General features: G+C 54.8%; 1 protein-coding gene across 2 annotated transcripts; it reads left to right on the top strand.

Annotated features, from left to right (window-relative positions):
• The first annotated feature begins 3,441 nt into the window (after positions 1–3,441).
• On the top strand, positions 3,442–12,923 carry ATXN7L2 (ataxin 7 like 2). Of its 2 annotated transcripts, XM_049880134.1 has the most exons (11): positions 3,442–3,568; positions 5,476–5,541; positions 5,943–6,047; positions 6,451–6,661; positions 6,965–7,251; positions 7,846–7,928; positions 8,247–8,500; positions 9,315–9,513; positions 9,654–9,775; positions 10,491–11,286; positions 12,314–12,902. In XM_049880134.1, the coding sequence occupies exons 1-11, from the start codon at positions 3,442–3,444 to the stop codon at positions 12,326–12,328; spliced, it is 2,265 nt and encodes a 754-aa protein (XP_049736091.1). In that variant the 3' UTR covers positions 12,329–12,902. The 2 variants fall into 2 exon arrangements, with proteins under 2 accessions (XP_049736091.1, XP_049736090.1); XM_049880133.1 differs by having other exon boundaries at positions 10,491–12,923.
• The last annotated feature ends 666 nt before the right edge of the window (positions 12,924–13,589 follow it).

The following is a 13,589-nucleotide window of genomic DNA, read 5'->3' as shown; positions in this document are numbered from 1 at the left end:
CCTGTGGGGCCAGTTGGGGCTTTGGAAGCGCCCAAAGAATCATCATGAGGCCAAGTTGCCCCAGAACCCCAGGACATGGATGGATGGGCCCATTTCTTCCTCACTCTCTGCTCATTTTCTGTTTCTGCTCCTACTCTGGTTGCTCTTTCATACTTCTCCTCACTTTTACAAAAGGATATGCTCCTCCCTTTGCTCTCCCATTCCTCCCCTGCTTCATTTTTCCAGACCCTATCCCCTCCTCAGCCCAGGGCAGGCCAATGCTATTGGTGCTTCTTCACTTCGGGACCCAGTTCCATATTTGTCTTTGGTGTGTCTTCTCTTCCTGACACCTCCTTCAGTTCTTCTCTGGACCCCAAGGCCTGAGAGTCCATGCTAACTGCATAAGGACCCCCCATCTCCTACCCAGCTCAAAACACCTCAGTCTGCCCTGGCCACAGGGCTGCTACGAAAGAATGAAGAGGGAAGAATCCAACCATTTTCCAATCCAGTGCCAAGTGGCCCACTTAGCATCCCAAAGCTGAAAGTGCCCTGTGCCAATCTTTCCTCAGGACTGAGTCAGCACTCTACAACCACCTTACCTCCCTAAATGCCATCCATACTAATGTGTACATTTCTGGGGTACCTGGGAGGGAGGACCTTTGACTTTGGGCCAGTCATTTCCTTTTTGGGCCAGAGTTTCCCCACTTGACAGGCTGAGTGTGAGATGAGAGATATAGATCCCCAAACGCTCCAGAATCCTTCAGCAAAAGAATTAGATTTTTTTTTTTTTTTTTTAGATTTTGGGCAAGTGATTTCAGGAGGGAAGAAGATGGGGGTGACAGTGTTTCTAAGACTGAACCTGTCTCTCCGTCCTAAGCTGTCCCTATGGTTTCTCAAGGACAAAAGGGGACAATTTTGCCTACAGCTCCAGAAACATAGAAAACAAAGGGTGACCTTTATTTTTCTTCAAGCTGGCCCCTGTGGGGGTCTGTGAGCAGCTTCTACTGGAACTTTGTTTGGATTCTGTGTACGTATTTATAATTTATTTGAAATGTGATGGATAAAGTGTTCTCATTTGGGGGCTGAAGTTAGCAATGAGCCTTTCAACTAGGGAAAGGGGGTGTTCACTTCTGTCAAGGATGCCTTGCCCAGATCTCTCCCTAGAGCAGAGAAGGCTCTTTCTCCTTCTCCTCAAGAGGATGACATGTTCTCAGCCAGCAGAGCCTTGATTTAGGCTATGGCCTCTCTCCCCATGGCCACCCTAAAAGGAAAAGCCACTTCACCTCATTATCTCCAAAGGGCCGGGCTGGGCCAATTGCCGAGAGCTGTCCTCACAGGACTCATGTCTCCTCCAACCAGGGCTGGCATCACCATTTTGCCTAGTGAGGCCTGAAGTAGGAGAAGGTGTCTGGTTTCTCAGCTGCTGCAGGAGGCTGACAGACAGGGGATTTGCCCTTTGCCTTAGTGAACTCTGACCCTGCCAGGGTACCCACCTACGACATTTCCTGGACATGAGTTCCCTTTGCCATCATAGTCACAGGTCTCCTACTTCCAGGATTGCAGAAGGCGGGGCAGGGGGGGAATGTTGCATGTTGTTTTCTGGTGCCTGTTACTACACATTTGAATAAACAGTGCTGTGAGCATTTGCCATGAAGGAGCTGAGACTGGAGCCCTTCTGGGGATTTTTTTTCCCCCTCTTTTTACCCCTTGCTTTAAGTTCTTGGACCAATATCAACATTTCCACCAAGACATCATTCCACTTCTCTCCACCTTGCATCCCAAGTAATAGGGTCTGCTGGCTAAGCAGTTGTTCCTGGCAAGCTCCAGTCTGGTGACATCTCCTCTTTTGGTGGCACCCAATTAGTCCAAAGTAACTGGGACTCATTAGCAAATTCGGGACAAACTCAAAAGGCGAGGAATAGCGGTTTCCACAGTGCTGTTTCCATTTGCTCTCCTACCATCTGTGACCCAGACAAGCCTCCTGTCAGTAGTTGCCGGCCATATGCTTTACCCTCTTAACTACAAAGTTCTTGCTGAACAAACTTGCACATCTATCCCCCTGCTGACAGACAGTCACATGTTACACTTACATCCCCTAGAAAAATGCACTTGGACATAATTTTACATTGAATTTCATTAGAATCCTGGACCCCTTAAAGATCATCTATGGATTTCAGGTTAAGAATCCTTGCTCTCAGGCAGTATCCTTGAAATACTTAAACCGTCCCTGGATAAAAAGGGGAGGAAAGTCTGAGGTCTCGGAGTCACAGACCTTGACTTATTTGCTCCCAAATTTGGTTTTCCCTTAGCTGAAGGGATGAGTATGGGGTGAGGTATGAGAGACTGAGAAGGGAAGAGAGGACTAGTATCTTTTCAGATGTGATAGTGGTAGCGGAGGGGAGCAGGCTTTTGTCTCTTGCTTGTGTGAGGGTGGGAAGAAATGTTATCAGCTGAGAAGAAAAAAAAAGAGGTGGATGATTAAGGTACTTTACAGGCCCTAGCAAGGAAAATGACAGATCTGATGAGAAATCTCCCTATGCTGAGGCTCTGGTAGCAGCCCTTCCAGCAGAGAAAATATTCGTTAGAAAAAGAAGCCAAAGTGATGGATGGAGTCAGGGTCCAGCCAGGGTTTGGGAAGAGGCGGTACAGGGTATTGATCGCAGTTCTCAGGAGGAGAGAGACGGATCAGCAGACGGATGCTGCAAACACCAGCAGCCTCGGGGCCACCCCAGTTCCGGGGCTGGCTCGGGCTCGGAGGTAGCCTTCTGTCATCCTGACAGGTGATCTTAAAGAGGTCAGCTCAGCCCGTTCCTCCCAATCCCAGACAACGCCACTCCAGCCCTCTGTTCTGCATCAGAGCGGCGTGGGCTTCCCACAGAGGAGGCACAATATGCGAGCCGAGGACCCTCCCCCACGCCAACCTCTATGTCCTTCAGCACATTCTACAGACTCCCTTCCCTTGCCCTTCTGATTCACAGCGCCCACCTCCCTGCACATACCCTATTCGATCTACAGGGGAGCAGAGTCGCTTAGTGGCCGCCAGCCCGGGAAGGGGCGCCAGCCAGCTGGCGGACGCACAGCGTAGAGGGGCGTCTCGGGTAGAGGGAGGTTTGGGGCTGGGGTGTGTGCGCAGTGAGTTCGGAAGAGTGGGCTGATAGCACGAAAAATGTGTGCTTAAGGGTTAGGAGAGGCGGTCCTCGGGTTTAGGTTTTCACTTTTCCTCCCCAAATGGACATTTCAGAGAGGTTTTAGCAGTAAGATCGGTAGGCGACAGCACGCCCTCTAAGACTACATTTCCCAGAAGGCTACGCGGGCGGGAGGGGAAGGGGCAGGCGACTTGTGTTGCGCTTGCGCAGAAAGTGCGCTGGGAGGGTGGGGGGAAGGGAGGCGTGCCCGCGGTGGGGTGGGAGGGAGGGTGCCGCGCGGCGGCGGCGCCGGGGCGGGCGCGCGTCCGCGGCGGTGATGGCGGTGCGTGAACGCGCGGCGGCAGCAATGGCCGCTCTAGAGCGGCGGGTGCCGAGTCTCGATGACTTCGCGGGACAGAGCTGGAGCTCGTGGGTGGAACGGGCCGACTTGCCTGCGGTCGACGGTGAGTGAAGCCCCCCTAGAGTCTGGGGACCCCATCACTGCCTCCCCTCCCCCCTCCGGGCCCCCGCCAGCTGAGGGGAGCCGCCGACAGGAGCCGCCGTCCGGCTCCCCGGCCCCCCAAACAAAGGACCCGCCGGGTCCTAGTGCCCGCCTGCTCCGTATCTTCGCGCCTCCGGGTCCTAGCGCCTGCTCACCGCACGGAGCCCACCCTGCCTACCTCTGCTTTTCCGGTGCCCAGTACCTGCCCCCACATCTGGCTGTCTTTATCTTTCTCCTTGCCTCCTGGCCTCCAGCTTCCGCCCCTTCTGCACCTGCCTCCGGCTTTTCCCATCTGCAACAGTCTTCTCCACGTGTTTCCCACGCACCCCACTTCTGTGTCCTCCTCTCACCCCCCCTTGTTCCTTTGGCTTCTGCCCCACACCTCCCGCTTTATTTCGGTGTTTGCCTGTCGGTTGCAGTGCTCTTGGACCTCCGCCCCCTCCGCACTAGTTTGTCCGTCCATCCGTCTATCTGTCCTCCCTCACTGTCTCCCTCCCTCCTTCTGTTCATCCATCCATCCCTCTAACCCTCCGTCCTTTCCCGGGCCTCTTGCCTTGCCTCTTGGCTCTCTCCCCTGACTCCCACCTTCTGTATGTCTCTGAGTGCCTTTAGTGAACGGGCCAACAGCCCCTTCTCCTGATCTTTGTCTCCTGGGCCCCAGGGGGTACCTGGCCTCGTGGCCTTTGGGGGTGACAGCAGGCATCATACCCCTGAAGAAGTTTGCAAGTGAGAGTAGGTGGAGGAGGAGACCGCATGGAGCGGTCTCTGATGACACTTGTTTTCCTTCCAGACTCCCAGCTCGGTTCCGTCTATCATTCCCCACATTTGCATTTAACTGACTTAAGAGTGGGAGCTGCCCCTTGTCTCTTGCATGCCTAACCCACCACCCCTCATATCTGGAGATAATATACGACTGTCAACAATCTTCTCATCCTATAAAGGGGCAAATCTGCTACTGGACATCAGAGAGCAGACCTAAGTGGGAGTCCAGGCCACTCTGGGACTGCCCCGCGCTGGGTGGGCAAGGATGGGGCCATTGTCAGGGTCTGGGTGCATTGAGAACCGGAAATGGAATCAGATGGGTTTGGTGACTCAGAATTGATTTTTTTTCCAAGGGACAGGGAGGGGGCGTACAGGAGGGAGGGGGGGAGGAGTAAGGTAGGGGGATGGGGGAAAGAGCTGCTTTGCACGGCTAAGGTGTTTTTGCCATCAACCCAGAAACTGACGAACAAGGGCAACGCTCTTCCAAAGCCTCCCTAAGGGGACAAGGGTCTTGCATAGCTGACCAAGGGGACTTTGAAGATGCCGAAGGGCCCCAAGTTTCTCTGCTCTGTGCCCATGCTATCAATGCAGGACCTGAGAAGCTGGGTGTAACTTTGACAAAGCTTTGTAACCCAAGGGAGCAAAATTGAGTTCATGGAGCTGGGGGCCTGAGAGACTATCCATTTGGGATGCCACAGAGTAGCTGAAAGGACCCATCTGAAAAATCTCAGGAAGGGACTCAAGGATCTATAGTAGAATTTGTCAAGGTCCGTTTTTCCCTTTAATATGGGAAGCAAGACCAAAAATAGATGATATTTACCTACACTCACCCAACTAGTGACCAGTGGAACTCTGAACTGCACTTTGGAGTGAAGGGTCTGTAAGAAGGGCGGCTGGATCCCTCTTAATGGGGCCAGCACACTCCTGAGGTGGCAGATGATGGAAGCCAGGCACTTGAAAGTGACCCACTGATTCTCCAAGGGTCCTGTGCAACAGGAGCTTGTCAGGGAGTGTGGGCTTCATACCACCCACCTTCAGGCCCTGGTCAGGTAGGAGATGGGGCATCTGGGAATGGGGTGGTCATTCTGAACTATGTTTTCCATCCAGGGGCTGAGCTGGAGGACAGCAGTAAAAACATGAAGAAGTTGGATGCCATGACCCTCATTAAAGAAGGTGGGAGTCAACCCACATTGGAGCTGGGGTCCAGGGCACACAGATCATCATTGCTGCCCGCCCCCTCCCCGCCCCGACAACCACACCAAAGAATGAGTTGGCTTCTTAAAGCAGCAGGTCTGGGGATCTTCATTTTGGTGTGTCTGGGTCAGCTCATTCCTTTGGCTCCCGTGACTTGTTGGAAATCCTAATCACAGGTGGTTGGTGCCCACTCACCTGAAAGCCCCCACTCTTAGGGACTGGGGAGATTGAACTCTGGAAGCTGGGCCTCCAGCATAAAGCTTGTCATGTCAGCTGGGAGGCGAAGTGCCTTCTGAGTGGTGGGGGTAGGAGTGCTCTCTGATCTTACGGGGAAACCCTGGGACCCCCAGCCCCAGTGATGAGGGCTTCTGTCATTGCAGACATGTCCATCTTCGGGCACTGCCCTGCCCATGACGACTTCTATTTGGTTGTGTGTAACCACTGCAGCCAAGTGGTGAAGCCTCAAGCTTTCCAGAAGCACTGCGGTGAGGGGAGCCCTAGAGAGGAGATAGAGGGGACAGGGAAAGATGGGACATGGAACTCTGAGGACAGGGTCAGTTGGGAGGTTGTATGGGGTAATGGAGGGAGGTGTTGGGGATTGAAAGGTCCTGGGGCAGCTTCAGAGGATTGTGGGTGGGTCGGGGTTATTGTCTGAGCAAATTAATTTTTTTAGTGGAGTTAAGGGAAGAGCTAAGTGGTTTAGGAAGCTGGGGCCTAGAATTTTGAGTCGTTAAGGCCCAAACTCAAATGTGAAGAAGGCAGATTTTAAAGCTAAGCAATGGAAACTCCAGATTCTCTAACCGGACTGTGTGGGCAGGTCTAGGAGGTTGGGGAAGGAGGCAGTTGATACCACTCACCTGGATTACTCTCTCCACCTCCTGGTGACAGAAAGAAGACATGGGCCCCTCAGCAAGCTTTACGCCCGGGCCCCACCCCCACCTCCAGCCCCTGCCAGCTCCCAGAAATGCCATGTAGTGAATGGGCAGGGCCCAGCTTGTAGGGCCCCAGGTTCCACCAAAACCTCCTCCAGGGAGAAGGGCCAGGGGTCCCGGAGCCGTGGCCACCAGCCTCCGGAGAAGACCCAGAAGGACAACCTCTGGTAAGGAGAGCCTGGAGACTCCCTGAGGTCAGCCCTGACCCTAGTCCAGGGAGGGGTTGACATGAACAGAGGCAGCCCTGGGCTGATGGGTCACTGCTCACAGTCAGTAGGAGGCAGCCAGCCTTATCTGCAGACCTCTTCCATGTTCTCCAGGGAATATGGGGTCCCCTTTTCTCATGTTCTGCACCCCTTCTAGAGTGCACCCAAGTTCCAGGGCCGGGAAAGAGATGGCTCTGGGCCCAAGTCCAGGCCCCAGGCTCAGCTGCACCATCCCCACAGCCCATACCCTCTTTCCCTGTGTAGCCTTTTCGTGCCTGTGGTGAATCTGGAGAAGATGTCCAGTCTCCCGAAGCCCGATGGACATGGAATCAGGGTGGCCCCGCCCTCTGCTTTCCTCAGCCAGCCACTTGTCCCTACCAAGGACTCCCCTGGAAAAGCACCCATGGCACCCCCTCCTAAAGAACCTCCTGGCAGGGAGAGCATCGAGGCAGCCTCCAACGAGGGCCCTAGTCACCGGGGTGAAAGCACTCCCCCTGAGAAGGAGCCTGGTGGGGCCAGACTGCCCCCCAAAACCCACCGGAAGATGGCTCGTGAGTAGTCATGGTCTTGGGGTTCAGGAAGATAGAGTGGGGACCCCTGGGCTGCTTTGTCCTTGGGTCAGATGGGGAGGAGGTCAGGAAGCCTCTGAAGATTTAGGCAGGCCCCTGTCACTCCTCGGCACATACTTGAGCTGCTTACTCTCTGGGAAGCTTCTCTCCAGCTCAGGTCTACTGGTCAAGGCTAAGGGATTATGCCCAACAGGTCAATTGACTCTTCCTCACCTTGGGCTGTTGACCTTCATCTCTTTTCTCATCTGGATCCACAGCACCAGACCCCTCTCACAGCTGGTTTCCCTGGCATCCCAGATGCCTGCAACTGCTTTTGTTTCTCGATATGTATTGCAGTACTTTGGGCTTGGAGTCCCTAAAAGGAGTGCCACGTACAGGAATGGTTCTCTGGCCCACCAGAGAGATGCTGATGCCCAGAAGGGTTTCTCTGGAAGGCTACATGCCCAGGGCTTGAGGACCAAAGGCCCTTTTGCCTTAGTCCCAGTTTTTCCCAGGCCTTTGACAAGAAGAGGCCCGATCCTCCTGTTAGCCTCCTGGAAATGGCCTCAGAGTTCATGGGAACTGCTTTCCCCACAGGGAAGGAGTGCGACCTCAACAGGCAGTGTGGTGTAATAAATCCAGAGACCAAAAAGATCTGTACACGCCTGCTCACCTGCAAGGTAACGCCCACCCCTGGGCAAGGAGAAGAATTTAGATGTTAGTGAAGATCCAGCTCAAGAAACAGGGGTTAAGCTCAGACCAGGGAAGGAGAGGAGGCTTTCCCCAGTGGGGACAAGGTGGGGGCAGCAGGCAGGGGTGGCTTTTATATCCCTTCGCTGCAAGGAGGGTTCTGGCCCCATGGGAGAGTGAAAGACACACAAACATACCCACAGATGCACTCACACCCCCTCTTTCCACTTGGCCAGGCCAGAGCACACCGCTGTCCCTCACCCCTGCTCAGCTCACACCCCCAACCCCTCCACCTTGCTGTATTCTAGATCCACTCGGTGCACCAGCGCCGGGAGGTCCAGGGTCGGGCCAAAGACTTTGATGTGCTGGTGGCAGAGCTGAAGGCCAACTCCCGCAAAGGGGAGTCTCCCAAGGAGAAGAGCCCAGGGCGCAAGGAACCAACTCTGGAGCGCCCCTCCCAGGACCCCCTTTCCTCAGCCCTTGTTGTGGCAGCAGCAGCTACTCCCAGCAGCACCTTCTCTGCTCGTACCAAGCAGAACTACCCATACTGTGCACTGCCCAGGTACGTCCGGGATCCAGCCCTCAGCTCAGCTGGGGACACTTGGCCCCTAAGCCGGCAGTGACCCTTGAAGACAGGCCCAGGGGGTGTCCTGGAAGATGCTGCTCACTTGGTCCTCAGTGTGGGGGGATACCCGGGGTCTTTGGTAGTGGTATGGGAGCAGGTGATTCCCCTGTTCTTAACCAAGCAAACCATAGTTCCCCAGCCTCTCCGAAGTGTGCCCGGTCCAACACCTGGGATACCAACATTTTCTCAGCTGCATTCAACAGGCCAAAGGCTTGTAATTGGGTAGCCGAAAGGATCAGGGCCCTGGGTGAGGCAGTCCTGCTGTGTATTCACTCACTGGCCCTTCATGTGCAGAGGCTGCGCTGGACCCCGGGGGAGAGCCTGCCCTGCTGAAGGAGACAAACACGCATCTCTGCCTGTAACACCAGGGGCAGACCCGAAACACAGGCTCAGCTCACAGACAGGCTCCCAGGAATATGTGATGCAAGAAGGGGGGTTGAGAAAGTGACTGGGCTGACCACAGCTGGGTGCAGAAGATTTTCTGGAGGAGGCGAATCTGGAGCAGATTTCCTCCTGAAGAGGCAGGGCCTGGGAAATGAAGGGGGTTGGGGAGAGAGTCCCTTGGGAGCTATGGCCCCTGATCTTTCTCTTACTTTGAGCTCTGTTCCCTGTCTTCCTTTCCTCCTCCTCCTTCCTCTGATTGCCCAGCAGGGCACCTGCCCTGGGTTTTTGAACTCTCTGGGTTCAGGGGCACCCTCACTGTGACCCCGCTCCAGTCACATCACCCTTACATCCCCTTTGGCCCTTTCAGGTCCCAGGCCTCCTCTGAGAGTGAGTTGGATGATGAAGGCCCTTATGGTGGTGATGGGGACCCAGGCCTGTTCCCCTTCCCCCTGCCCCGGGGTGGGGCCCAGGCCTCCAGTGAGGAGAGTGAGGAGGAGGGGACATCTGACGACCTCCACCTCCCCCCTGACTGCCATTATGCAAGCCGGCCCCCTCGGCCACAGGCGGTAAGGACCTGGGGCAGGGCCTGGGGTGGGGGGTGACCCAGCCCTCCTGGCCCACAACATGGGGGGACGTCAGATTCTGTGTGCAGGTGCCCTCCCCGTGTGTCAGGCCTGCTAACCACATGCCTGCCTTCTGCCTTCAGTTCTGCACCTTCGGGAGCCGGCTGGTGAGCCCAGGATGCTACGTGTTTAGCCGCCGGCTGGACCGGTTCTGCTCTGCACTTAGCTCCATGCTGGAACGGCACCTCAGCTCACACATGTGGAAGTGAGTCTCTTGGGCCCAGAACTTCCCTTCCCAGGCCCCAGACAGACAGGGCCTTCAGAAACCCTGATCCTGCAGCATGCCCATATGTGCCTTGGCTTTTGCCAGGAAGATACCAGAGGGAGAGTGGGATGGAGAGGAGAAAGAGAGACTTTGCACCCTGGGCTTAGGCTAGGATAGGGCCAAAGTGGTCTGGAGGTGAATCTAGACTGTCAATCCCTTACAGTATCTGTTGGGTAACAAGAGATAGGGCATGTCTAAATAGACTTAAAATAAGGTTCTTAATGGATCTATAGACTATTCATATACCATATACTAGTTCAGTCTTAAGGAGTCCTGGTGGCACAGTGGTTAAAGTGTTCGGCTGCTAACTAGGTCAGCAGTTCAAACCCACACCAGTTGCTCCATGGCAGAAAGATGTGGCAGTCTGCTTCTGTAAAGATTACAGCCTAGTAAACCCTATGGATAGTCCTTCTCTGTCCTATAGGGTCGCTATAGTTGGAATCGACTTGATGACTGTGGGTTTGGGGTTTGGGTTTAGTTCATTCTTGTCCCCATGTCTTCCTCCTGATCCTCAGTTCCATCATATCCCAGCAGATGGCAGCAACACTGGGGCTCTGCAGACCATTTCTAGGTGGGGCAGAGGGGCTGGTGTATGTTTGCGGGGAGGACCTCTTCCTTGCTGGGTAGTCACAGTGGGGCTCTCTTTTTGCTGCAGGAAGATCCCACCAGCGGCTGAGCCTCCATCCCACCTTGTCAGCTCCCCTCTGTCTGCCCCCCTGAGCCCATCCTCCATGGGCAGCTGCCCCCGCCTTTCAGGCCCACTCCCCAGACCTGCCTGCCCATCCTCCACACCCCCCACCAAGGACAGCCTTGTCCCCAGCTACCCTGCAGGCTCCCCCAGTGTGGCAGCCGCCTGCAGTCAGGCGGAGTGCACGGGTGGAAGCCAGGCCATCACCTCACCACTGCCTGCCAACACGCCATCCCCGTCCTTCAGCAAACTCCCGCCTTCCAAGGCCAGCAAGTCATCCAAAGGCAAGGATGGGGTCGACGTGGAGGCCCCTTCTCGAAAGCGGAAGTTATCCCCTGGCCCCACCACTTTCAAACGGACCTGCATCCTGGAGCCCACTGGAAAAGGCAAACCCTCTGGCTGCCGGGGCTTCTCTTCCAAGACTAAAACAGCCCTGGGCATGGGGCTCAACGGGACAGTGGGGCCACGGATGAAGCGGGCAGGGCCCCTGGACTGTCAGGGTTCCCCTCACCAGCCTCCCACACCGGTCAAGGCTTCTCAGCTAGAGAACCGGGGAGCAGCTGGACACCCAGCAAAAGCCCTGCCAACCAACTGCCTCTCTGAGGAGGAGGTAGCCAAGAAACGGAAAAACCTGGCTACTTACTGCCGGCCAGTGAAGACCAAGCACTGTCAGGCTGGCGCCCCTGCCAATGCGGCCTGCTCTGTGCGCCGTAAGAAGCCAGGCCCACCCCTGGCCTTTGAGGAGAAGTGCTCCACACTGAAGGTACCAGCCCAGCTCCCTGAAGAGCATGGGCAAGGAAGGGTCAGAATGAGTCAGGCTGGGGTAACCATGGGTAACTGACACAGAGAAAGTGCTAAGTACACAGTTGTGCAGGGAAGGGAAGAAAGGGGAAGTTCCTGGGCCATCTTCTTTAGGGAGAGCTGGGCCAGCTCTTAGCAAAGTAACCCCACTTTTGCCTGATGGGCTTCCTCCTATCCCCAGCCCTCTCTCTTGAGCTGAGGAAAATGCTGCCTTTTTCTACTCTTGGTTTAACCAAAGGGCCAGTTCTTCCTGACTTGGCTGTGGTCCTCACTCTAGGAACTGGAGCTACCTCTGTTCTCTGAAGGAAAGGCAGTTGAGCTCCGTGACCTCTGACAGAAAGGGTTGGGGCAGTGGGGTTGAACTTGGGACCCTGAGCTGTGGCCTAATCTGCTGAGCAGCAGGGTGGGTGGACCAGTTTCGTTCACTGGTTCTACCTCTGGCCATCAGGGTAAGGAAAGGTAGAGACACAATTTAAGGACCCATGTATACATGTGTGTGTGACTTACACATATGCCTACTTCTAGGTTTTCAAGTGCCAGGCAAGTTCTCCAGGGCTTTTGGTAAAGCCTGTAGCCAGGTTTATTTGTCCCTGACGGGGGCCCTGGAGTAGCATGCTATGGGCTATCCATATGATCTCAGCCGGGAGGGACTTATCGGGAGTGGGAAGAGAAGATGCTCTCCTGGTTGAGTCATGGGGCAGATGCATACCAACTACCCTGGCACCCATATGAGAGTAGTGAATTTGACAGTAGCCCAGAGCTTAAGTGTGTGTGTGTACGCGCGCGTGTGCGTGCGCGCCCACGTGCAGGTGACCACAGATATGTTTTCCAGCTTTCCTATCCAGGCTGCTCCTGCGCTTGCCCAGCCTTACACACCAGGCCAGCAGGAAGAAATCAAAACCTTAGCCCTGATGGTCCATACAGTTCACTGTGCAGGAGAACTGGTCGGCCCCAGGTGACCCTTTCTCTTGCCTCTTGTCTTCCTGCAGTCGAAAGCCCATTAATGAGAAAGTGCCTGTCCACTGCGATGGAGCTGCCAGCACCTCCTCCCCTCCAGATCCGGGCCCCAGGCTGCTGCCGCTTTTTATAACTTTATATTATTTTTTTTAAGAAAAAAAAAAAAAAACTCTTTAAAATACCTCAAGACTGTCTCCCTGTTCTGTTGCTGCTAAGAAAATATAAAAGAATCATAGAAAAGGAAGAAAAAAATGTAACAAAATGAGTGTCCTTACTGTCCCCCCAACCCTACCCTGGGAAGCTGAGATGACAGGCTGCCAGACTCCAGTGCCCATCGCCTGCCTGAAAATGTCTCTTGTGCTCTTTTTTTCCCCCCTTTTGTCCTTTGAAACAATGTGGAAATGGCTGGGATTTTTATCGTGGTGGGGGAAGGAGTGGATTCTCTCTCCAGACAGGATGATGAGTGTGGCTGTAGGGAGCAAGGCTCCCCAGAATCTTGATGCCACTCTATAGCCCTCTGTCCCATTCATTCAGGGGTAGAAGCTGACCATTCTGACTCCAGAGACTACTCTGGTCCCACTGGGAAGGGGAGCTTGACAGGGTAAAGGAGCCACACCCCTGGCTCTTAGTTTTTGCTCTGGGAGTCTGTAGGAGTCGGCTTCTTCTGGCCCCTTTCTGGTCTTCCAGCAACACTGGCCTCCATCCTGTCTCTGATTTATTGCCTCAGGTTTTTCAGTCTGTCCTTTCTGCTTCCTACCACCAGCCTCATTTTCTCAACCACTTAGGGAGCTTGAGCAAGTTCGTAAATGCTCTCAGGATGACCCTGATTTCTGGGGGACAACATGTTTTGGTCTTTGTCCCTGGCCCATGGATTTGCCCTTGAGGATGGGGTAAAGCCTCTCCCAGCTAAGCCTCCTTGGTCTGAACCACACCTTTTTTGGAGGCAGGGAGGGAAAAGGTATAACTTACAGAACTCCCCTTGGTGTGGGAGGCAGCAGGAGTGTAGAGGCCCTAGGTTCATCAGGATCACCTGGCTCCCCCAGGCTGAGCAGCTGGTGTGGAGGTGGCAAAGGGCCGAGAGTGCCCTAGTTCTTCGATTTGCCCTAACTGGAGCCAACAACTACCGTGAAGATAGGGAATGAGACTCTTGCTCCTCCCTCGCCAGGTCCTCAAACCCCAGTTCACTAGGTACAGGGCGCTATCTTCTGGCCTTGTACTTGCCTTTCATCTTCCTTGCTTTTAGGCAGGGAGGATCTTGTCCCCTTAACCAGACAGGAGAGGGGCTGGCAGGAGAGAGATGGCAGCCAG

Source organism: Elephas maximus, chromosome 3 (genome assembly GCF_024166365.1).
Source record: "Elephas maximus indicus isolate mEleMax1 chromosome 3, mEleMax1 primary haplotype, whole genome shotgun sequence".
NCBI classification, from domain to species: Eukaryota; Metazoa; Chordata; class Mammalia; order Proboscidea; family Elephantidae; genus Elephas; species Elephas maximus.
Note: the sequence above shows the minus strand (reverse complement) of the source record. Positions and strands in the feature narration are given on the sequence as shown.